The 24,979-nt window shown below is 41.3% G+C and overlaps 1 protein-coding gene across 5 annotated transcripts in view; it reads left to right on the top strand.

Moving 5' to 3' along the window:
* EGFR (epidermal growth factor receptor) overlaps nucleotides 1-24,979 on the top strand; it is a 218,716-nt gene that overhangs the window by 134,636 nt on the left and 59,101 nt on the right. For all 5 annotated transcript variants that reach the window (XM_067550361.1, XM_067550365.1, XM_067550363.1 and 2 more), the window contains 4 exons: nucleotides 7,643-7,794; nucleotides 9,046-9,226; nucleotides 17,211-17,345; nucleotides 23,468-23,536. In XM_067550361.1, the coding sequence (XP_067406462.1) occupies nucleotides 7,643-7,794; nucleotides 9,046-9,226; nucleotides 17,211-17,345; nucleotides 23,468-23,536 (537 nt within the window). The remainder of the gene's footprint in view (nucleotides 1-7,642; nucleotides 7,795-9,045; nucleotides 9,227-17,210; nucleotides 17,346-23,467; nucleotides 23,537-24,979) is intronic.

Below are 24,979 nucleotides of genomic sequence, written 5' to 3' on the forward strand. Positions count from 1 at the left end.
TCTTCCATAGAATCCTGAAATCTGTCAGAAGCAAAATTCTGCAAGGGAGACAGAGGAAAATTTGTAAATAGACTGGCAGCTCTGGAAGGCAGAATACAAAAATGTGCTTCTGTTATCCTCCAAGTTGTGAGTTATTTTCAATAAAGGCTGAAAACACTGTAGGGAAAATAAATGAATTATTAGGACTAGTACTAGGATTATAGGTAACACATTAAGTGAGGAAATAGACTCAAGTGTCTCTGAAATCACCTTGTTGGGTTATTTATTTTGGTATCTGTCAAAGCTGGAGGGAAATCTGCGCATCATAAGCTGCAAAATGTAGACTGAAACAGACGATGCAGGTTGATGGTAATTTGGTTTCATGGCATTCTCTAGGGTCATTTGAGTTCTTAGGAAAACATGCACAACAGGATTTGTATTGCAGTAATTGAAGACTTTCTGAAAAAAATTAAAAAATGTTTCCATTTGTATCAGGACTAGGGACCAGTCTATAACGGGGAAGTTTTAATGCACTTGGACATTACTCTTGAGTCAAGTTACATTACAGCTGGCAACCTCTTAATTGCGTGGCTGGATTCTGTATCGCTAAAGTATATGGTGTCTTTAGAAAATGTATTCATTAAATGGTTTGGTCTCACCCCAGTTCTTTATGCATTCACAGTTGTCAGTAATTGGCACCCTTGCTGACAGTCAGAGGACTGAGAGGGCCATGGAGACTGAGCTATTTTCTTAAAGTCAAGGTTGAGGCACCTTGGTAGGACAATGAAAAGAAACCTGCATTTAGTTCTGTGGATAAAAAGAGGAATTCAGTTTCCAGGGCTGTCAACCTCGTACCTGTTACAAGCACTAAAATTCAATTGATTTATGTTTGAAAGATAGATTTATGTTTGAAAGATGTGTATGGTGTTGGGTGACTGTTTCATCTTTGCTTTCTTGGAGCAGTGTTGATTCTAAGCTATGCAATGCAAATTTGGCTCACAGTGCTGGAGTCTCCTACATAAGGGTTAAATGTTATCCTACACCTGGCATTTTGACAAGCTGTTTACCTGATCATTTCAACCATATCTATACATGTTTATGCTGGTGCGTACAAGAACAGGATTTGTTCAGTGTTTACATTTGCCTCCACTTATTAAATTTTATTGACAATTCATGTTACTTGTATACTTTATTTAGAGAGTAATTTTGTAATTGCCTATCAAGGTACCCACAAAATCTTGGCACTATAAAGTACAGAGTGTTCTGAGAAAAACATCATAAAGGAATAGAATACTTTAATTTTATGTAGCACTGTTCATCCTTGAGTAGGTCTCAAGGCACTTTACAAAAACTGATAAACAGCCTCATTATTTCTGTTTTACAGGTGGGGTAAATGGGGCTCAGCCAAGTTAAGTGACCTGCCCAGAATCATACAGCTAGTCTGTGGCAGTGTTGGGAACAGAACCCAGACCACCTCACTTGCAACCCTGTTCTCAATCCAGCATATCACAGCCACACACTTGTGTGTATCTAAAATATTCAGGTTGGCCACATTTGTGTTATATTCACAGTCAGAAAAAAGGGAGGTCTGTTTCTTTTAGAGATTAGCCCATGCCTCAAAGTTAAGATCTGGATCTCAGCTTTCTTAATGTTTGGAGGAACATTCTGACCCAGGGGTTTGATCTGGTTTCTTGCATTTCTTCCTGATTTCTTGCAGCCCTTTATAAATACAGAATGCTGCAACCATTTAGGATAAGTGAAAGTTTACACATGTGAGCTGTGTATATAGCATGCTACGTAGTCGTAGGGTATCCTAAAAGAGATCAGTACTGTCACTGATGTTTGAAACATGTTAGCATCAATGTTGTTACACTTTTTTAAAGAGTTATGGTATGTGGGATCAAAATTTGTCCCTCAGAGTGCAAGAAAGTGTGAATACATCCAGCTTTCAGAGGCTAATTCACTGTATATTACACACACATGCATTTTGCTTAAATCTCTGTTTAGAGACATGAATCTGGCATTGTCTGTGTATATATCCTTCACAAATCCAGGTTTTTGTGGACTAGACAAAATTATACTCCATCATAATCCAACAGATGTAGAGTATCAATCTGTATTGTTTAGTCTTCACAAATTAATTGTAATAAAATATCTTTTTTTTTTTTCCTTCACTGGCCAAAGCTAATGTTTTAGAACAGAGTTAAAATGACAGCAACCCATTCAGAAAATTACAGGCTTCATCCTCTTCTCAGAGTACAATTTTCATAAGCAAAGTATTGTAGATTGTATGAATGGTGCCATTAATGTTATCACGCCATTTCCTTTTCTTTCAAACATTTTATTTGGGAAATTCTTCAACTGCTTCTTTGTTTGGGGTTTTATTTTGTGTTTAATTATTTTTCTTACCTTATTTACCCAGCACAAAAGCTATAAGCCAGATCCTGAGCTTGTGTAAATTGCCATAAAGAGGCTCACGACTCAATAGAACTAGATCTACTTGCATCAATTGAGGATCTTGCCCTGTAACTTCTATACAAATAGAAATCAGGGGAAAAAGTTGCTATAAGGTGGCCCTAAATCTGTAATTGTCACTAGGGACGCTGGTGGCTGAGGTTTCGCAAAGAATGTCAAACAATTCCTCACCCTACAGCAAGTGACAACATACCCTTGTTTTTTGGGAAAATCTTTATTGCAGTATTGTGTAGTGCTGTGCCCTCTGAAGCTGATGTTCTTGTTCTGATCCATGGCTTATGACAATCTGTGTTGAAAGTTGTCAAATATCTTCCTACCTCCAAAATGCTGGGAAGGAAGTGGGTTCTGGGATGCCCGTCAGAACGCTATCCCTACAACCTGTTATGAAGCTCCATCACTTGTATCAGACCTGTGCTCATAAGTGTCCAGTACGTTTGAAGCCCTGTCCCAGGCACTGCTGCTGAAAGAGAAAAGGAGCTCTCTCTCTCCTTCCCTCCCCTAAAACTATTAGAGGAATGTTTGCTATTCTACAGCCTCCGTGTTTTGGGTCCTCCGACTGAAGGGTTCCCGCATCTGAGGTTCCCTGTAGCTTTCACAAGTGGCATCAAAAGAGGAAAATTCGAAGATTCTTGTCAGCATCACTGCTCCTTGGTTCTATACAGCACCAATGAAACCAAACAGGTTCTTGTTAATTTCTGCACCCCACTCACCAGCAGGAGATGCACAGAACAGTTTTTCTGCACATTCAGGAAAACTGCACTTCTTTGGTTCCCTTTTGGAAGGCTTGCCTTGCAACCATCAGAACTAGAAATGTACTTTATTATTATTATTATTTATTATTATTATTTATTAAAGAGTAGATTCTGCAGAAATTGATGGTTAGGACTCCTTACTTGCCACACACAGGATTTTTTAAGCCCTGACAATAGCTTTAATTTGTTGGCAGGCAACACAGCAGGTATCTTGGGAAAATTGTACAATAGGATTTGAAGCCAGCTTTGTAAGCTCTAACAGAGACCCAAGCTGCCTTTAAGCTAGAAAAAGAAACACATTAATTTATTCACGGATTGTTAATGTAAATCTCTGAAAGGTAAACTGGTAACTCAGAAATACTTGTGATCTCAGTGGCTGATTAAAATTCTTCAATACTTTGTTGGCTGGTGAACAGAGGCAAAGTGCCACGAATGAGTGCCCCTCTGGGAGTGAGTCCTGCTTATTTTGTGTCAAGTTCTGAGGGTCGGTGTAGGTTGATAGTCTTAGAGCCAAAGTAGCCTAACCTAAACTTTGCTTCCAACAAATCATTTGTATTTGATTTGGGTGCAAAATACACACCATTTTTAGGGTCTGATCTTCTACCTACACCCATTTACACCTGCTGAAAATCAGGTTATTTATTATGAAGTTTTGAGAGAGATTATTTCAGTTAGCCAAGAAAAACATAAGGACATAATTCTGCTTGTACAGCTCAATAGCAAATCTCAACTCTGGCACTCTGCTCTCCTGAAATTTGCAGAATTAATAACACATTCTGCAGTTATTTCAGTTATTTCTAAGTAGGGTTTCCGTCTTTCTGCTTTTCTAACGTGACTGTCCTGTGGTAAGAGGCACCCATCTTACGACTCCTGCGACAATTCACTTCTCATGCCTGAGTCAAAGACAACTTCTTAAGCATCTGAAAGTTGGGGATACTGAAGTTTGAAATCAGAGTTAAAATATCTTGTTTGATCTAGGGATTTTTTCAATCAGTGGAACAATTTAGGGTATGTCTTCACTGACAGCAGCAAATTTGCCGTCAACAGATCAATTTTTCAGGATCAATTGAGCGGAAGTGAAGACCCACTCAATCGATCCAGAAATCGACTTAATAAATCCCCCCTCCTCCCCTCCCCACCCCACCCTGCCCTGGAAAATGAGTAAAGTTGTGCCAATGGGAGGGCATTTCCTGTCAGCACAGTGTAGTGGGGATGCCACACTATTTAGAATTTAGGAAATTGATGGGAGATACGCAAGCTACTGTATGTAGCTTGTGTATCTCCCATCGACGCTGCCGAATTTTGCAGTAAGTGTAGACCAGGCCTTAGTTGTAGAGTGACCATATAGCAAGTGTGAAAAATCAGGACAGGAGGTGGAGGGTGGGGGGGGGTAATAGGAGCCTATATAAGAAAAAGCCCTGACTATCAAGGTTGTCTCTATAAAATTGGAACATCTTACTATTTAGTTGTGAAGCAAATATGGAAGGGTCATGTACTATTCTTGATCTTCACACACTATTTGTAGACATCAATGAGAATTGTGTTTGTGTCTCAAAGATATAAGTAACCTTAAACATTTAACACACAGTGCAGTAACACAAGGCTTACATTGTGTAATTACAGTGGACCCTATTAAAAAGTCCCCCTTTGCTAACAATATCACATACCACTGTATTATCCTATTCTTATAACTGATATATGAGGCAGCAGCCTATTTAAGGATAGGCAAAATAGTTTGGTATCTGATTATCATTTTGTGGTAACTGTTGGTAAAGGATAACTCCCTGATTGGTGACCAGTGTACTGACAAATAAAAATGTGTTCAGTAAATGGTCCTGATGTTGGATACCTTCATTTTTAGCTTTATTTCTGCTTTATTAGGCTATTCTTTCTACTACCAAAATATCCATTGGGAAGTAAACCTTGTACAGGTGACTTCTCTGCATCCCTTTCTCTAATATCTAATATCCTTAGCTTATATTATTTCTTCCCTAAGCACGAAAGCGCTCATCCTTCCAGTGTAGCCCTGAGAGACTTGCTGTCAACTTTTGATTGCAGACACAGTGGCTGCAAAATAAGGGCCCAGCCCCGCTCCCGCTGAAGTGCATGAAGTCATTCCTGCTTTTACACCAGATGGGTGAGCTCAGAATTGGCCATTGATGTGCATTTGTAAGGCAGCTGGCACCAAAGCATTCACAGTATTTGAATGTGTATTGTTTTCATGCGCCGTTCTACTTCTCACACTTTGCTGGTGTGGCACTGAGAGATGTTTTAATTTCAGCTGTGCAAAAATAACCTGAGGAATGATGAGATGAGTGGGGGGGGGAGGGCTGAGAGGGGGTGGAAAGAGAGGGTTCTGTTACATAATACTGAACAGTCAGATGGGCTGTATTTATAACAAAGCATTTCGCACAGAAGTACTTGAAGTGCCATTCTTTTATCATGATTAAACACACTGGTACACATTTTTGACAGTTCTTCTAGTTTTGCTAAAAGGGGGGCAATAGAATGCCAAGCAAGTACTAATTTTTTCCATCGCCCCATCCTAACTGTACATAACCTCAACAGTGCTCTGTGTGGAGCCACTTGCCACCCCATTGAAAATGCAGACTGAGACATCATTAAGTACATTTGTGCACCAAAGCAAAAATGTGTCAGTACAACTCTCATTTGAAGCAGGCATCTGAATATTTATAGTGGCTGCAGCTATGTGAACCCTGCAGGACTCAGTTTGCTTGGGCTTCTCAAGCTTTGATTGGCTGGGGAAGGCAGCAGACCCAACCCCCATAGGCTTGCTTGGAGAATTGGGTTAAAAAAACTCAAATATCCCATTACCTCCGTAGTTTAACTGTGCCTCTGCCCTCATCATGTACCCTTGCATCTCACATCTCTTGCTTTTTAAGAGTGTGTGTCAGGTGGTCGGTCACATGCTTTGCCTAAAGCAGCCACTGAATAGCCTGACCCAATCCATAAAGGACCTTCTGAGGCACAGGCCCTTCTTCCACACCCATGGTGTAGCATGGAGTCATAAGCCTGCTGTTTCTGTTACAGCTGCCAGCCATATTGAGCTGGAACTGAAGGAAGCCCTATATTTCCTTTAATGGTCTTACAGGGCATAATTGTTTGGACATGCCTAGGACTCCCTATCTAATGCACTAGGTCTGATGGGGCTTCTCTTGGCCTCAGCTCAGCAGAAGGTGAGGCTGGCAGCAGCAAGCTTGAACAGCTAATAGTCAACCATCCCTCCAGTTCAATGTAATGGAAGTACCTGGTGGCTCTAAATTCCTGACTTAGTGTGTTCTGCTGAGAAGAGTGACCGTAGGCATAGCATTTCGGGGTTCCATGTCTCAGTAACTTTAATACAAATGTGTTTAATTCACAAGTAAAAATAAAAATGTCCCCACCTTAACTTCCAGTCATAAAGCAGGGATCTGAAAGTCATGCTGGGTCCTTATCTTGCATCATCATCGGTAATATATTGCATAGGCCAAATGATGCCCTTAATTACACTTGTAAAGCACTATTAGATTGCCTTGTGAGGTTGCACAGGTAAAAACGAGGGCCTAATTTGAGCTACAGTATTTTTTTCGGAAGATGATGAAACTTAGAGCCCATATAAAATGCGGATGATAATACTTCTGTGCTCCCCTTTTAGAGATATTGTGAAGACTTTGGGGGGTTTTTGCCTTCCTCTGTAGCATGGGGCACAGCTCACTTGTTGATAGATTATCTGTATCTTAGTCTTTAAACCATGATTTGAGGACTTTAATAACTCAGTCATAGGTTAGAGATTTATTACAGGAGTGGGTGGGTGAAGTTCTGTGGCCTGCATTGTGCAGGAGGTCAGACTAGATCATATTGGTCCCTTCTGACCTTAAAGTCTATGAGAAGAAAAGGACACCGTCTGATAAATTAGCAGGATTGGGAGTTTAGAGGAAGAAGATAACCCTCCAACTCCAATTGGAGCAAATATATGTATATGGCCATCACTTTGATACAATATGTCAAAAATCCTCATCATCCCTTTTAGTCACCTTTCAGAGTGGGGCTCCATTTTAATAGCATTTGATGGCATTAAATCCATAGCCATTCACCATGGATTTTAGTTTTGTTTCAGGTACAAAACCCCTGGGGCCGCTTAGATCTGGGTCCCAAAATCAGAAGCCTTCCATTGGGACCTCTCCATGACAAAAAGTAGATGATGGATCGATATTAGTTCTGACCCATCTCTAATCTTGAGAAATGTTGCGCGTTCCTAACCAATTACAGTTATTAGATAGCGGGAAATGCAATATAGAGGTGTTATTGCTTTTCGTGACAATCTGCACTTACTCTTCATTTATAATGATTTAATGCCTTTAAAGGTGGATGGGCAATAGCTTCCCATTTTGCATGTGTTCATCCTTGTTTTATGCTGCTTTTGTTTCTCTCCACAGTTTGCCAAGGTGCAAGTAACAAGCTGAACCAGCTGGGGAGTGTGGAGGAACATTTCATCAGCCTGCAAAGGATGTATAACAACTGTGAGGTGGTGCTTGGCAATTTAGAGATCACAAATGTGGTACACGGTCATGATCTCTCATTCCTGAAGGTTAGTGTAATTAATCACATTGCTCTGATCCAGTACACAATGTACATTTGTGAGATCAGCAAAACCTCAAGATAATTTAACTCCTAATCAAGATATCTTTCTAGTCTGATGAGTTACCTGCTTAAGGAATTCATTTGTTTTTGAAGATGAATGGTCAAGTATGTATACAATGCAATGGTAAATGTAAATACTGTTCAAACACATAATTACTGATTGTCAATTAAATACATCATAGACTGGAATTCTAAAATACTTGTCTACCCTGGAATACACTGCACTTACTGCAATGATTTCATAGCAGCTACCAAGCAGTGTTTCTGATGCTCACCCACTGCTCAGGAGTAATTATTTTAAATAGGAGAAGTATTTCACCCCTGTTCCCCTCCATCCCAATGCCCCCAGGGAAAAGCTTTACACTGTGTTCTAAAGATAACCAGATCTGAGGTTTGTCAGACCAGTGAAGCAAACTGCAAAGCTGATGGCACTTCATTGAAAAGGACTTGTCATTAGCTTGAGCATACTAATGTATTGGTGGTACCTGGGGAAAGCTGTGATCTCCCTAGTAACAAGAAACCCAGACATGTAAACATCATCACCCATTAACACTTGTGTAATATGTTCCTGCACCAAGTAGGCCAGCTGCATTCTGCCTGGACAATAATTTTGAGTGACGTTACAGGATAATCCTATGCAATAATGCATGAACTGCAGTGAACTATGAACTGCCCATATTTACATTTGTCTCATGCTCATGTCCATGGACAAGTGAATGAACTATTGTAGGGAGGGAATCAAAAAGAAAGGGACATAAATATTTTATCGAATGTATTGCAAAAAGCACTTTCTGACAGGGTGCAACCTGGCTGTCCCAGATAGCACAGGAAGTTTGTGGAACAGCTTGGAGCAGAACTCAGCTTCCTGACTGCCAGTATGGTACCTCAAGCACTAGATCATCTTTCCTCAGATTTATGCTTTTGAAATAATGTGTTTTCAATACTCAATTTATTTTGCACCTGGTTATCAGGTTACAATATTTTTGAATGCAGAGAGACTATGGGAAAAATTATATCAAACACAGATCGCTTGTGTGTAAAAAATAAAGAGCTGGGGGGTACCAGAGATTCATGGGTAAGTCATTGATCTGAGGTGATAATTTCTTCAAATGAATCTAGTTTTTCTGCAAGCACACAGCTTAGAGAAAGAGCTTCACCCGGTTACAATAAATGTTTTGTTCCTTCTGATTTTGCTCAGACCATACAGGAGGTTGCAGGTTATGTGCTAATAGCAGTCAACGGTGTGGAGAGCATTCCACTAGACAATCTCCAGATCATCCGAGGAAACGTGCTTTATGACAGCTTGTACGCACTGACAATTGTATTAAATTATAACTCAACTTGGGGACTCAGAGAGCTGCCGATGAAACGTTTATCAGGTGAGGTGGGGGTGCAGACAGTGTGATTGTGAAATGGTCACATTATTTGAAGCAAACTCTCAGATCTTTATGAAAAGCTTTGTTTAAGAAGCACTGGCCTTTAGAGTCCTGTTCTGAAGGAGATAATCTGAATGAAGTTAAATGTAGTTTATTCAAATACCCACTCACGTTACAACTATCCAGGGTTCCTGATAGTGATGGAAAGTTCCTTATTTTACAATGCAAATAGACCTAGGACATGCAAAGGGTTAACCACTTAGGCCTTGTCTACGCTAGAAAGTTTTGTCAACAATAATTATATCGGTGATAAAAAACATTATCATTACAGTGCTTGCACCCATCCACACAGCACTCATTTTGTCACCAAAACACATCCACACTTGCTGCTGTCGTATCGACCGTGAAAGCAGTGCATCGTGGGCAGCTATCCCACTATGCAACTCGGGACCTTCTGCTGCTAGGAATTGTGGAATGGGGGAGTTGAGCATAGAGCAACATGAGTGCTGGCTCGATGTCCCATGGTGCATTGCATTTCTGTACCATCGTTTATTGCATTCCTGGCAGAGACTCATGCCATTTTTTTCAACCATTACCTGCTGTTTCCTGCACACCCGCCATCTGTATCTGAAAAGATGGATCCCACGCTACTGTCCACTGTTGCTTTCAGCGTTCTGAACACATCGCGGCTGGTCGCTCAGTATATCATGAGCTCCAAATCGGAAAACGAATCCGAGGAGCCTGACCTGCTGAGTGATATGCAGACAAACAGCACTGCATTACTGCTGTCATTCACAGAACATCCGCACAAGGTGACCTGCCACTTCTGGGCACATGAGACAAGCACTGAGTGGTGGGATCCGCATCGTTATGCAGATCTGGGATGATGAGCAGTGGCTACAAAGCTTTAGAATGCGCAGAGCCACCTTCATGGAAGGTGCAGAGCTCACCTCTGCCCTTCGGTGCAACGACACCAGAATGAGAGCTGCCCTCTCAGTGGAGAAGTGCATGGCAATTGCAGTGTGGAAGCTGGCAACTCCTGACTGCTATCGGTCAGTTGCTAATCAGTTTAGAGTCAGCAAATTCACAGTTGGCGCTGTTATCACAGGTGTGCAGGGCTATTAATCACATTCTGCTGCGAAGGACTGTGATTCTGGGCAATGTGCGTGAAACAGTGGAAGAATTCTCAGCGATGGGATGCCCTAACTATGGCAGGGCAATAGATGGCACGCATATTCCAATTTTGGCCCCGACCATTTTTCAACGGAGTACATCAATAGAAAGGGGGTACTTTTCTATGGTACTGCAGGTGCTTGTGGATCACCAATGGCATTTCACTGATATCAACGCAGGTTGGTCAGGAAAGGTGCATGATGTTCGTATCTTCAGGAACGTTGGCCTGTACCAGAAGCTACAAGCAGGCACTTTTTTTTCCAGACCAGAAGATTCCAATTGGGGATGTTGAGATGCCCACAGTGATCCTGGGAGACCCTGCCTACCCACTAATGTCATGGCTCATGAAGCCTTACACAGGCAACCAGGATAGCAGCAAGGAGCTCTTCAATAACAGGCTGAACAGATGCCAACTGACTGTTGAATGTGCATTTGGCAGATTAAAGACGCGCCAGGGATGCCTTTATGGCAAGCTGGGCTTATTAAATGAGGACAACATTCCTGTGGTTATAGCTGCCTGCTGTGTGCTCCATAATTTATGTGAAGCTAAGGGCAAAAAGTTTGCCCCTGGGTGGACTGCAGAGGCAGATCGCCTTGCATATGCATATGAGCAGCCAGATGCCAGAGGTATTAGGGAGTGCAACGGGGGGCCATACAGATAAGGGAGGCATTGTGGGCCCATTTTGACACTGAGAACCCAGGAGGGGGTTTTTGAAACCACGCTGTGACATTGTATGACTGCTATACAGATGTAGTTGTGTGTCAGTGATAGGTGAAAATGTGATGTGCAACACAGAAATAAGAGTGCATATTACTCTCAGAACTGACTTTTATGCTTAAACACAAAACATTTTACAGCACAAAAAATCCTGGAGGGGGAAAAGTAGCAGGGGGCAGTGCCAGCTATGACAGTTGCATGTAAGTCCAGCGGTCGTTCTCATAGCTGTTTGAAGGGGTGGAATGAATGGGGTAGTGAGACGCTCCATGAATTTGGAAGTAACGTATTGGGGGAGTGCAGGGAAAGAAGTTCTGTTACGTCTGAAGGGTGGGGGGTGAGCTTGCATTAACTGTGTCTGCAATGACACTATTGTCTTCAGTAACTCTGTCTGATCATGCGCTCGTGTCAGTCAAAATTCATTCTTGGCTCTCCTTCCGTTCCTGTCTCTCCATCTTTTGAGATTCTGACATTGATGGTCTCCAAGCTCTTTTCTCTCTTTTGGATGCCTCAGAGGATAGGAGGAGTTCCTGAAACATCTCCTCCTTGCTTCTCAGGAGTTGCTTCCTTCTCAGCTGGAGGCAGTCGGCTAGAGTAGTGACCTTGGCTGCAAAGGACACATCTGTGTAAGAACAAGAAACAATGAACAGAAGCATTATTATAAGTGCCCTAACAGTACACATGAATCACTATGAAACGCATCTCATTCTCACTGTCCCTCTGCACAGAGAACAGCTCCTTGATCAGCCTGCAAATGGTGAGTTTGGGATGAGGGGGCAAAACCATCCAAATAGATCGAGGATCTGGGTGTTACCCAAATAACAAATATTACAGGATCTTATTAGGGGATAAGGCAACAAGCCGCATTTATTGTGAACACAGAAACTTCTGTAGATAGTATCAAAGAAAAGAAAAGTATCAACACTGTAATAACATTAATATTGTGCTCTACTTAGTGAAATAGCATTAATAATAATGTAAACACTAGGAAAACAGTATTAACATTATATCAATACTACAAATTACAGAGACACATGTTTCAATTGATGCTTTCATTCACATTCACACACACTGACAGGCACACACAGATAGAGACAGACAAACATACATAGGGATCTTCCAGATGTCATAGTTACCAGCTTCTTGGTGCTCATGATAGTCACTGGCCAGGTGACTAGAGCATGAGGATGAGGAGCAAGGTTCTGCCGATGCGCATCGGTACTCCTGGCTGATGTGATGTTGTAGACCCGAACCTCCAGCCTTCATCTTCTTGTCCCATTTTATAGGGAAAGGACCCCATGTAAGTCTATGGGTTTTGCATTGTCATGCTGCAACTGCATTCTTGGTGTGATCCTCAATCACCCACATTGTTGCAAGCCTGATCAGATTTTGTCCTTTGAAATGGGCTGGCTCCAAAGTTATCAGGGTGGGCTCCTCTTCGGCCATTTGATCATCTTTGCTTCTTTCTTCTTCCCTCAAGCGTTTTAGGTGAGGCTGGTGTTTTCTTCATGTCTGTTTCGATATCCCTTACTCAGACCAATTGTTCAATCACTCTTTTTGTCTACACCCAACTCAATTGCTCGGCCATTCACACTTCAATCACTCAGGGCCAACTCCTAGCTGAAAAACTTACATATTATTTTTAGAGCAAACCTTATTTCATTTTTGACAGTGTCTTTCACAATTAGATAGATACATTACATTGCAGTGTGGCTTTTGTACTTAGAATAGGATTTTTACAAATATATTGGAAGCAGGTAAAATTAACAGATAAACTGGCCAGTGGATATAGCACAGACATTTACAAACAATCTTAAAATTATACAAAATGCAGACAGACTTGAATTAACATTTAAAAGGGTAGAACAGTCAGAGTCAGTTTGAGGTTTTAGCTTTTGAGTCAGACTGATGTGCCTTTTGGTAGGAAGGGGGTGTGTTTGTGGCTCTGTTCTTACATATATTTCAAAAACAAGATTTTGGCCAACATTATCCCTCCTTTGACCCTTCAACTTGAATAAGTGGAAAGGGTCACATACAATTGTTTCAAAGCTATATACTGTGAGGAAATATGGGCTTGTGGCTCTAACTTAGTATACATTATTTTTATCCAGCAACACAAGACACACATACTATTTAAACAAATACAACTTAACACTAGAACAATTAACAATGGGTGCAGTATAATAGAAATTATCCCTGTAGAGGTGGGGGACCATCCAGTAAAAACATCATACCAGTGATATGCAGTAAGTTCTTTTTCTGCTTTAGCAATTCTAATCATTTTCCCATTAGAATGTGAATTTTGGATAGTCCTGTTTCCAGCATCTTGCTTTGTTACCTGCAGAAACTGGGTTACTTTTGCTCCCTGTAACAAGTGATCAGTTATTTTAGACCAATTTAACCCAAGGTTCACTGAAAATTCCGTTAGGCTGGCAGTGAGAGTTGTACTGTACCCTTGGATTTTTGGTAGGTTGTATGTATGGTTTGTGCATTGCATTTACATCCATCCACAGGGGGTTTGCTAGTACTCCCATCCTCCCCAGAATGCCTCTTTCCACGATGATACACAAACACATTGTCCATTGTATAGAACTTTGGTGGTATTTTCTAATTCATCCCAAATACATGTTCCCACTGTGGTAATTCTGCTGCATGGTTCTATGGAGGGAGGTATGGCTAGGCAGACCCATTGTTGGGGGTTCCAGGCACTACACCCCCTTGTATCCAATAGTTTTCTCTCTCTCCTGGCCCACTGACTCATAACCCGGAGTAACCAAAAAGATCCTGTGGCCAATTTTGATAAGGGGCTTACCTTCCATAATTCTATCTCCATAGATTGCTGGTGGACAATTTTTGCAAATACCTATTTTGATATTCTGAGGCACAATAACCAGGACTCTGTGCCCTTCCTGTCTGGCAGTGCATCTGGTTCTGCAAATTAGGATGTACAAGCACTTTTGTAAAACAGTCAAATTCATTTCTAGTAGTACAGGTTTCACAGCAGAATAAAAAGTATACATCACTTTCAACTGGTTATATCTAAGTTCAGGCACTTGAAATTCAAAATTACATCCCCTAATCGCTACAATACAAAAAAAAAAAAAAAAAAAACAAAAAAAAAACCTATTTTCAGGACCCCTTTTCCTTCCAAATTCATTGATCTTGATTGCCCTTTATTTCTCCTCTTTGCTACCTGACAGAGGATGTTTTTGTAAATACAGTTACAGTGCTGCTTGATTCTTTTCTGCTTCATGCAGTACCTCCCAATGCCATACACAACAATGTTAGTAACAAGACAAACAACACAAAACATAAAACACAAACTTTGTTGCAAAAGTAGATCCATGGTTTTGTTCTTTAGCTGTTTCACTGGCACCAGCTTTTCCTGCAGTTCTGGAAGATAAAAGGAACACTTTTCTACCCCCTTTGGGAGGGGGTGGCAGATTATTGCTTAAAATACCCTTCTACAAATTTCCTTTCTGATTGCAAGCAAAACAGAGGAATTACCCTCATATTTTCCTGTGTTTTTGTTCTATAGGCAGGTCAGGTTGGTAATGGCTTCTACCTCTTAAGGTTTTAGGGTGAATTTCTTTCACAAGGTGGTGTACCTCAGTTTTCCTTTTGCTTGGGCTGGATGGATTATATACCACCAGGTATTGGGCCAATTTATTTTCTAAACTGGAGACTGTGTGGACATCTGCTAATGCTTGTTTTGTCCACAGATTGGGACCAAATTTTTGCAAAGCAGAGGAGAAGGAGTCTCCTCTTGTATAAATGGCAGAGAGGTCAGGATTTTCAATTCCTCCCCTGTGCCTGGGCTTTTGGTTTGCTTTTTCTTAAACATATTTGGAGTTTATAACAGCTCCTAAGCCCTGTTTCAAACCTTTCAACAGGCAGGCAGGCTTCTGCACCGCTGAAAGTGACAAGAAGTGTGTGTGTGTGGGGGGGGGGGGGGGTGTCCGGGCAGGCGCTTCTGCTTGCTCCACACAGAAATTCAGCAGGCAAGGGCTGCAGTTTGCCCTGCTGATATTCTGAAAGTGACACACAAAACCTAACACACACAGGAATTTAGCAAGCAAGCACTTCAACCTGCTTTGCTGAACCTGAACACACACAAATTCAGCAGGGCAGGCACTCCTGCCTGCTTTGCTGAAATTGACAAACAGGGGTTTCAGCAGAGGTCAATAGACATACACACAGGCTTCTTGCCCTGTTGAAATAGACAAGTACCAAGCCCTGTCCGAGGCTCTTCAACAGGAACGCACACAGGCTTCTGCCCTGTTGGTGAGACAGCTACAAAGCCCTGTCCGAGGCTCTTCAACAGGAACGCACACAGGCTTCTGCCCTGTTGGCTAGACAGCTACAAAGCCCTGTCCGAGGCTCTTCAACAGGAACGCACACAGGCTTCTGCCCTGTTGGTGAGACAGCTGGCACAGGAAAGTGTCCTACAACTGGGGAAGAAACACAGCTTCTCTGTCAAGGAATCTGAGGCAGAGAATCAGGGAGTACCTCCAAGAAAATTTCATAGACATCACACCAGAGGATACCAGTGAAATCTCAGCATGCATTAACCTGCTTCTCAGTTGTACTTCCTAGGTGTGCAAGGGAATGGGAAAGTACATGAAACCACAGCTACTCCTGTGCATTTCTATCCCTTCAACTACCTGTATGTTTTTTGCCAAGCTAATGACCCCCATGGCTTCAGTACACAAGCAGCATCAGCTTCCAAACACTTACCAGAGTTCCCTGCTTCTGCATTCTGAGTGCCTGAGCTGAAGGTCTGAGGCTGGCTATAGCCTTCTAGGGTCGAGAACAGCTCCTGACTCCCATCCTCAACAACTGAACCGCTCCCCAGCTCTGGGTCATCCTCCAGCTTCACTTCCTCATCAATGATCTCTTCATCGGGGATGAGTCCGGTGTCCAGTGGCCCTGGGGCCACAGAGGTGGCTATGGGCATCCTCAGGGTGAATGTGGAGTCGCCGCTGAGGATGGATTCCAGCTCTTTGTAGAAGTGGCAGCTCAATGACTCCGCACCAGAGCAACAGTTTGCCTCCCTGGCCTTCTGGTAGCTCTGCCGCAGCTCCTTGATTTTAGCTCGACACTGCTGCGTGTCCCACTCATAGCCCTTCTTCGCCATGGCATGAGAAATCTGGCTATAGGTATCAAAGTTCTTTGGCTAGAGAGGAGCTGGGATTGCATGGCTGACTCTCCCCAAATGCTGATCAGGTCCAGCAACTCCAGTGTGCTCCAAGCTGGAGAGCGTTTGCTGCGTGGAGCTGGCATGGTCAGCTGGGAAAATGAGTTGCAAGCTCTCGATGCCGACCAAGCAGGAAGTGGAATAACAACTTCAAAATTTCCCGTGACTTTACAGGAGGAGGAGTGGATGGCTGCAGAGCAACAGAGTGCAAATAGATGTCCACAGAGGATTGGAATTGTGGGACATTTCCGGAGGCCGTTTACCACGACATAAGCATACAGCAGTGTCTACACTGACAGAAGTTTGGCAAAAAAGGCTCTACGCCTCTCGTTTTATTTATTTTGTTGACAAAACAGGTCAGTTTTGCCAACAAAAGGGTCATTGTAGTGTGTGCACCAGGACTGTTTTGTCGACAAAAGCTGACTTTTGTCAACAAAACTCTCTAGTATAGACCAGGCCTTAGAGAGTTGCAGAGCAATGAGTGTTGCCCAAAACTGACTAGAGAGATTTTTTTTTTTAATGCCAATTTGAGATGCCTCAGAGGGGGCTTGATTTTCAGACAGTGCTGTGCACCTTCCGAAGTGCCTCAGTCTGAGCACCCACAAACGGAGGCACCAAGAATCAGAAATCACTCTTGAAAATTTCAGCCACTCTGTTTTGACCCCCATTTTTGCAAATTGTGCACATCCATAATTTCCGTTGGCTTCAGTGGTGGGGTTGGATGTACAAAGACTGTAGGACTGAGCCCTTATTCGCTAGTTAATTATGCTTTCAAGTGTCCCAATTTATTGTAGATTGTCCTTTTCCATCCACATGGCATTTTGAGTGTGTTTTATTTCCTTTTCATGAGGAAAGAGAGAGATCATGCGATTGCTTAATTTTGTCTGGTTTTTCTTGTGTAGAAATTCTTAATGGAGGAGTTAAAATCACCAACAACCCATACCTGTGCAACATGCACACAGTTCAGTGGAACGACATTGTTGATTTGAACAAAAAACCTGCAATGCAGTTGGATTTTCAAAATAATCTGACTAATTGTAAGTATACATGTAACAAACCAGTAGTTGTACCATTACAAACAGCAGTGCCATCAACCTACTTATTGCATTATAGAGCCCAATTTCTGCAGACCCTTTTATGTAAGTGCATTGACCTCAAATCCTACTCCCATGAAAATCAATCATATTTTGCTATTGAGTTTACAAGGACCAAGGTTTAAACCAAAGAGCCTGATCCAAAGCATGCTGAAGTCAATGGAATGGCTCCCATTGATGTCAGTGGCCTTTGGATTGGGCCGTAAATGTGTGCTTCTTCAGTGAAAACACTCATCAGTATAATGCATACACATTTTCTTTCCAGTGGTTTTAAATTTACTGTGTAAGGCTCTGATTTAGCAAAGCTCTTAAGCATATGCTTAACTTTAAGCACATTAGTACTCCCAAGGTGCTTAAATGGTTTGCTGGATTTGAGGCCCTACTTCCTATTTGTGAATATCATGAACCCTATGTAGGGTTTGACAGGATAGGAAATCTTTGCAAAAATGAAGACCAGAAATGGATAAACAGTGATGCTTTAGTTCAGCATGGAGGTAGGTGTGCATTTGAAAGCTTACATGACAGGTACCCATGCTTATATCTGGTTCAAGCCAGTATAGTTAATCTCTTGTAAGATCTAAAATCATCTCACAACATTTTAGAGAGAAAAAAGAGTTTGTTTTAATGCTTGAGCATTTTTAGCACTACAGATCTGTAGAATGTGTATTTTCTGATCTACTTCAGTTGAATAATTGATTTAAGCACTGACACACTCTGTGTTGACATACACCCTGTGGAACCCCACTGCAGTCAGTGGGCTTGCAAGAGGTATAAATCAGCACAGAATTTGGCCCTAAATACTATGGAAATTTTAACCTTTAACTTTTAAACTTAAATCCTTTTGGTCCCACATTATTAGAGAAGTATTGGCACTTGTTCAGCTATTTCAGCAGTGAGGGGGATGGAAAGAGCCATGTGCTGTTAGCTGGATGAAACTGTCCTAGGAAGAAATACTCCTTAAATATAGTGAGTTTCAGATTAATCTGTTCCGGCAGCCATTTTTATTTTTTAAATAATGAGCATGTAGCATAATTGTGTCCCTGGGATTTTACCTGTCATTAGAAAACAAGCAAAAAATAAAAAACAAAACAAAGCAACTACAACAACAATAAAAAGAGGGGGAGGCATGAGGATTGGAAGATCTGTACTAACTGTACAGATCAGTTAGTTTGTTCACTCTAATCTATTTTCATTAATTTTATATGTGCTGCATAGTTCAGTGCTGAGAACTACTTTTGTCAGAGCTGTGGGGACAAAAGTAAGAAGTAACAAATTATTCTTTGGTTAGGGGAAGTGCTGTGGAAGTGCCAATCGTTTGCTAATACAGCCATATTCATTGTTAGCCGTGTATTATTCAAAAACATTGCCTTACATGACAAATTACAGTAGAACTTCAGAGTTACGAACAGCAGAGTTACAAATTGACCACGCACCTCATTTGGACCCAGAAGTACACAATCAGACAACCACAGAGAGAGAGAAAAAAGCAAATACAGTACAGTACTGCATTAAAGGTAAACTACTAAAAAAATAAAGGGAAAGCAGCATTTTTCTTCTGCATAGTAGTGTTACAAAGCTGTATTAAGTCAACATTCAGTCGTAAACTTCTGAAAGAACAACCATAACATTTTGTTCAGAGTTGCGAACATTTCAGAGTTACGAACAACCTCCATTCCTGAGGTGTTCATAACTCTGAGGCTCTACTGTACTATCTAGCCGTGATCTCTAACCATACAGAGTTTCAAAGTGAGGAAAGTTTTCAATTTCCAGAGTTGATATACTGGTTTCATGTTCCATTCTGCCCAGTTCTAGATACAGGGAGCAAGCAAACATGCTCTGCTAATTAGGACTATAATTCTACTGGCTGACTTGACTACCTACAAATGTACGGTATCGGTAACAAACACTAGTTGGCAAGTTCTTGATTTTTGTTTATTTTATATAAGAAATTTTTAAAATGTAGAAGCTTGGTTTTCTTTTGGAAAATCAGCTTTAAGTCAGCATTACATATCATATTCTTAACTGAGGTAATATTCCAATAACATATACATGTGGCTGAAAAGTTTCAATTAAAAAGGTTGAGCTATTTCTGAGAACAAGATTAGGGGAAAATGAGTAATTTTGCTCATTTTAAAATAATTCTTTCAGCCATTTTGTTGAGAAATTCCATGCTTTGGAGCAGGAATTTGAAATTTGGCAGGAGGGGCCAGGGGTTGCCCTGGTGTCAGGGATGTGCCTTTTGCCATCCCTGTGAACATTCGTTCAAATTTGGCCAAGTTATTTATAAGCCTCTGAAAAATCCCCATGAAGAGGCTTGATATAATCCCCATGCCCAGAAGAGGCTTGATATAGTATAGTGTCCATATTCTCTATTTTGGGCATGCACCATCTCCTTACAACTGCTATGTGCTACAAACTTATGTCAGTATAACTGTGTCTCTCAGGGTGTAGAAATAACTATGTCTTCCTTATGGTAGACAGCGCTATGTTGATGAGAGGTTTTTTTCTGTCAACACAGCTACTGCCTCTCGAAGAGGTGGAGTTCCTATGGTGACAGGAGTGTCACACTGTCTGCAGTGGCTCACAATTGTGATTGGCTGTCTCAGGGCACACTTCAGAAAACAAGGGCAGACACCCCAAACTGGTGGTATATTCTATTATTAGATTTCGCCAAGCCAGTAACAAGTGTGAACTCCTGGATCACTATACCAGTCTTACCATGGAGTCACAGACAGTCCTTAGCCTCTCCAGCCTACCTTGCCTCCCAGACAAACTGAACTTTGGTGATAATGGTCACATAAACAAAAAAATCATACCACATCAAGTTTCTCCCAGTACCAAAGGACCAGTCACTTACCCCCAGATCAGCTGGCACTCTGGGTTTCACACCAAAGACAATGCTGGCAGCCAATTCTATAGTAAACTAACTATAGGTTTGTTCGCTAAAAAAAAAGAATGAGAGGTATTGAAGGTGAAAGCAGATAAACTACAATAATTGGTGAGTCAAAGTTTGTAAGTCCAAAATGATAGCGGAGATGTAGTAATCTGCTAGTTTTCCAAAAGTCTTTTCTAAGTCTACCCGAATAATTCTGGGAATCTCCATCTTCATGTTCAATTATTCCGCCTGTTAGAATCCAAACAGTCCAGAGATAAAGGATATCTCTTTGAATCAGTACTTATAGCTTCTTCTCCAGACAACAATCTAATAAGTGTTTTTACTCACACAATGACCAATTGCTTTGAATTTAGCATTTGTCTTTATTTGCATTCAATGAGTTATTCAGTCACAGGGATATACATTAGGCAAAAGTCTGCCATTACATTATAATAGGAATAGATAAGTGAAAATAATACAAGTAACATTCCATTAGTTCCATAACTTTTCATGAAGTTCTTACACCTTACATTAACACATACTTAGATCCAATTACCAGACATGCATAATGTAAATGTAATATAATAGTAAACAATAGGGTATAGATAGGAGAAAACAATATAGTTAACATCTCATGTGTTAACAGAGATCAAAGAAGTGAATTGACCTGAATATATACTAATATATTTAAGTTCTTTGATATACACAAGTGAACTGGCCTATGGCTCTAACTTGACCTGTCAGCCATCACAGGGAGAAGCTCTCCCATTGGCATAGATAGCATCTTCACTAAGCAGTACAGTACTGTAATGTTGACAAGCCCTGAGTGTTCTCCAGTCCAGGGTTTCAGGGGCGAAGCAGAACTTCCCTTGCAAATGAAGATGATAATGGAAGATGATAAGGTGATAAGTAACAGTCAACATGGATTTGTCAAGAACAAATCAGATTAAACCAACCTAATAGCTTTCTTTGACAGGGTAACAACTTTTGAGGATGGGGGGAAGCAGTAGATGTGATATATCTTGAATTTAGTAAGGGTTGTCTCACATGACCTTCTCATAAACAAATTAGGGAAATACAACCTAGATGGAGTTATAAGGTGGGTGTATAACTGATTGGAAATCCATTCCCAGAGAGTGGTTCTCAGTGGTTCAAAGTAAAGCTTGGAAGGGCATATCGATTGGGGTCCCTCAGGGATCAGTTCTGGGTCCGGTTCTGTTCAGTATCTTCATCAATGATTTAGATAATGGCATAGAGAGGACACTTACAAAGTTTGTGGACGATACCAAGCTAGGAGGGGTTGCAAGTGCTTTGGAGGATAGGATTAGAATTCAAAATGATCTGGACAAACTGGAGAAATCATCTGAAGTAAATAGGATGAAATTCAATAAGCATAAAGGGAAAGTACTCCACTTAGAAAGGAACAATCAATTGTACACCTACAAAATGCAAAATAACTGCCTAGGAAGAAGTACTAAGCAAAAAGGATCTGGGAGTCAGTGGATCACAAGTTAAATATGAGTCAACAGCGTAACACTGTGGTGCAAAAAAAAGCAAACATCATTCTGGGATATATTAGCAGGAGTGTTGTAAGCAAGACACAGGAAGTAATTCTTCCGCTCTACTCCACCTGATTAGCTCTCAACTGGATTTCACATTTCAGGAAAGATGTGGACAAATTGGAGAAAGTCCAGAAGAGAGCAACAAAAATGTTAAAGGTCTAGAAAACATGACCTTATGAGGGAAGATGGAACAAATTGGGTTTGTTTAGTCTGGAGAAGAGAAGATTAAGGGGGGGACGTCATAACAGTTTTGAAGTATACGACTACACAAGGAGGAAGGAGAAAAATTATTCTGCTAACCTTTGACGATAGGACAAGAGGCAATGGGCTTAAATTGGAGCAAGAGCGGTTTAGGTTGAACATTAGGAAAGACATCCTGTCGGGGTAGTTAAGCACTAGAATAAATTGCCGAGGGAAGTTGTGGGATCTCCATCATGGGAGATTTTTAAGAGCAGGGTGGACAGACACCTGTCAGGGATAGAGTAGATAATACTTGTCTTGAGTGCAGGGGACTGGACTAGAAGACCTCTCAAGCTCCCTTCCAATCCTACAATTCCATGATTCTAAGTGCTTCTCCAAGGTGCTGGTGGCCACTATGGTGCCTAGCACTGGAACCAAGAGCAGGCAGACTCTCCTGTGCCCTCAGTGCCCCCCTACTGGAACCTAGTTAGTGGGAAGCAGTAAAGAGGAAGCAGCCTGACTTAAATGTTCGGGGGAAATGCAGGGAATAGTGGAGCTGGGGGGTGAGGAGCAAAACATGCACAGAGAGATCAGGGAGAGTAAGAGTAGAGGGAGACAGATACAGCAACTGGAGGGGTGGAGAGGGACAGAAGATGGGGGGAGTGGATATGAACAGACAAAGTTAGAAGCTGAGGATGGAGAGGAACAGAGAAGGACAAACACAGATAAGTGAGAACAGGAAAAGAAGGGTTTGTAACTACTAAACTACATTCCCTTTCCAGAGTCTAGAATGGCATTCAGTCTCAGTATTCCTCTGCAGTCAGCAAATAGTTACAAAATCCACTGGCAACGTGATTCCTTCTCCTCTAGTGGCTAATGCACATAAAGGATAGCTGCCTGCTACTACCATTATGTCATTAGCTCATGTAGCGCAGGTCTGTGCTGTGGACCCAACCCTGCCAATGACCTATGCTGAGGTCACTATGGTTCCATATGATAGAATTTCTGTTTTTTCAGTTTGCGTCTTTAAAAACTTAGGAAATCACTTACAAGAAGACTGCATTAGAAGAAAGTTAAGTCAAGCAGTGAAACGTTAGGAAATGCCAGACTTAAGATGTTGCTCCGTCTCCCTCATGCTCCATCCCTACTACCGCCCCGCCCCTCATACGTGTGTATGCATTTGGATACAATTAATTACAGGATCACATATTATTTTTTGCACAGGATGGACAGTGCTTCTGAATGGGTATCTCTTTAATGTTTGTTTTTATCCTCATTGTTCTGTGCGTGGCACAGAAGCTCTCCTTTAGCTCTGGTAACAGGCATCTGGGGGATATTTTGTGACTGAAAGACTGAGATTCTATTCCTGACCGCCCAGGTGTATTATCTAATGCTTGCATGTACAGATTTATTATGTCATAAAGGTTTCCTATCAATTTACATTTTAGGTCCCAAGTGTCATGCAAATTGTACAGAAGGCTACTGTTGGGGTGCCGGCAAAGAGGACTGCCAGACATGTAAGTCCACAGATTAATTTAAAATATCCTTGGCTGTATGCATTTAGGTATTTGTTTGATTCACTGAATAATGTCCGTGTCAAGTTCTGACATGGTGACAAGTGGTTTACAGAGAACACACACCATGGATCTGTGTGGCATGCTCTTCTAGCAATCTGACAGATATCTGAGTGATAGTTAATGCTGATCCTTGCAGTAGTAACTTCCACTATGTGCTTGCATGTGCATGCACCCCTCTTCTAATAGATCAGAATTGCAAGGCAGACAAAAGACATTGCAGCTTCTTATTGAGCAACTGTGTTTGTGGAGAGAAAGGGGGCCTGGCAAACAGCAGAGAAACCCCAAAACAATTTGGGTTGGACCTAGGTTTTCCGATGAATGCTTAGCTTTTGCATGGCACTTTCCGTTTAGAAGTACTTTTCCTGCCTCCCCTGGCTTTTTCTCAAATTTGTGAAAATATAGGCCTTAATAATTATAAAGGGATAATGAAGTAGCTGTAATGTGAATTTTCTCCACTACTATTCTTTCATATAGAATGATTATGGATTAACAGACAAACTCTTATGTAATATTTTAGGATGAGACTAGAAATAACTCACCACAACTGTGGGGTTTTTTTTAAATCTGATTAGTAGAATTCCTTGCAACATAAGAGAAAGTCACACTCCTTCCAGAGAAGGTCACACAACTCTATACCTTGCAAGCATATAAAGCAAGTGCTTACTCCCCTCAGAAAATGAAGTGATGGCCTTTAAAAGGTGCATGGCCCAAGGGATTCACAGTATGGGAGAGATGTTTTAATTATTTATGCAACACTTTGGGATCCTTAGGCAGTCACATCGCTTATAGGCTGAATGCGCTTTACCCTGTAATTTTGCACATTGGATGTTTGCCTTGGGCATCAAGAGAACAACAAACACAAAATGTCCAGAGACACTTAAGATCTTGTGAGGATGTTACTTTTTGGTATATAAAGACTGATAGAGAATGTAATTTGAATACTTTTTCTTTCTTTGATAGTTTTATTATTTTATTGTTTTATAATAAGGGTAGTTTGCATTCAGAGAAATACTATGGGTCTGATTCTTCCCTAACATCAGTTTTACACTAGTGTAATTCCACTGAGTTGAGTGGAAATATTCCTGATTTAAACCTGCATAAGTTACAGCAGAATCCAGCCCTACAAATGTATTTAAATCTCAGTATCTTGCTCCCAGGTCAGGTATCGAACCCCATCTACATTGCTTCTAGAGCAGGTTGAAAAAAAAAGCATTCAAATATTTGCTAATTTCCTGCCCATAAAACACCCTATACTGGACACCATGGGACAACAAAACTCCCATTGATATAAATAGTAGTTCCACACGCAAAGCACTTGTAGGATCATGCCCATTGTTAACATGGTACCCAGAGATAATACTATCCCTTGGGCCTTAAGAACTT

This window comes from Emydura macquarii, unplaced genomic scaffold, assembly GCF_026122565.2.
Source record: "Emydura macquarii macquarii isolate MOO-44397 ecotype Brisbane River unplaced genomic scaffold, CSIRO-AGI_Emac_v2 contig_1263, whole genome shotgun sequence".
In the NCBI taxonomy this organism is placed as follows: Eukaryota; Metazoa; Chordata; order Testudines; family Chelidae; genus Emydura; species Emydura macquarii.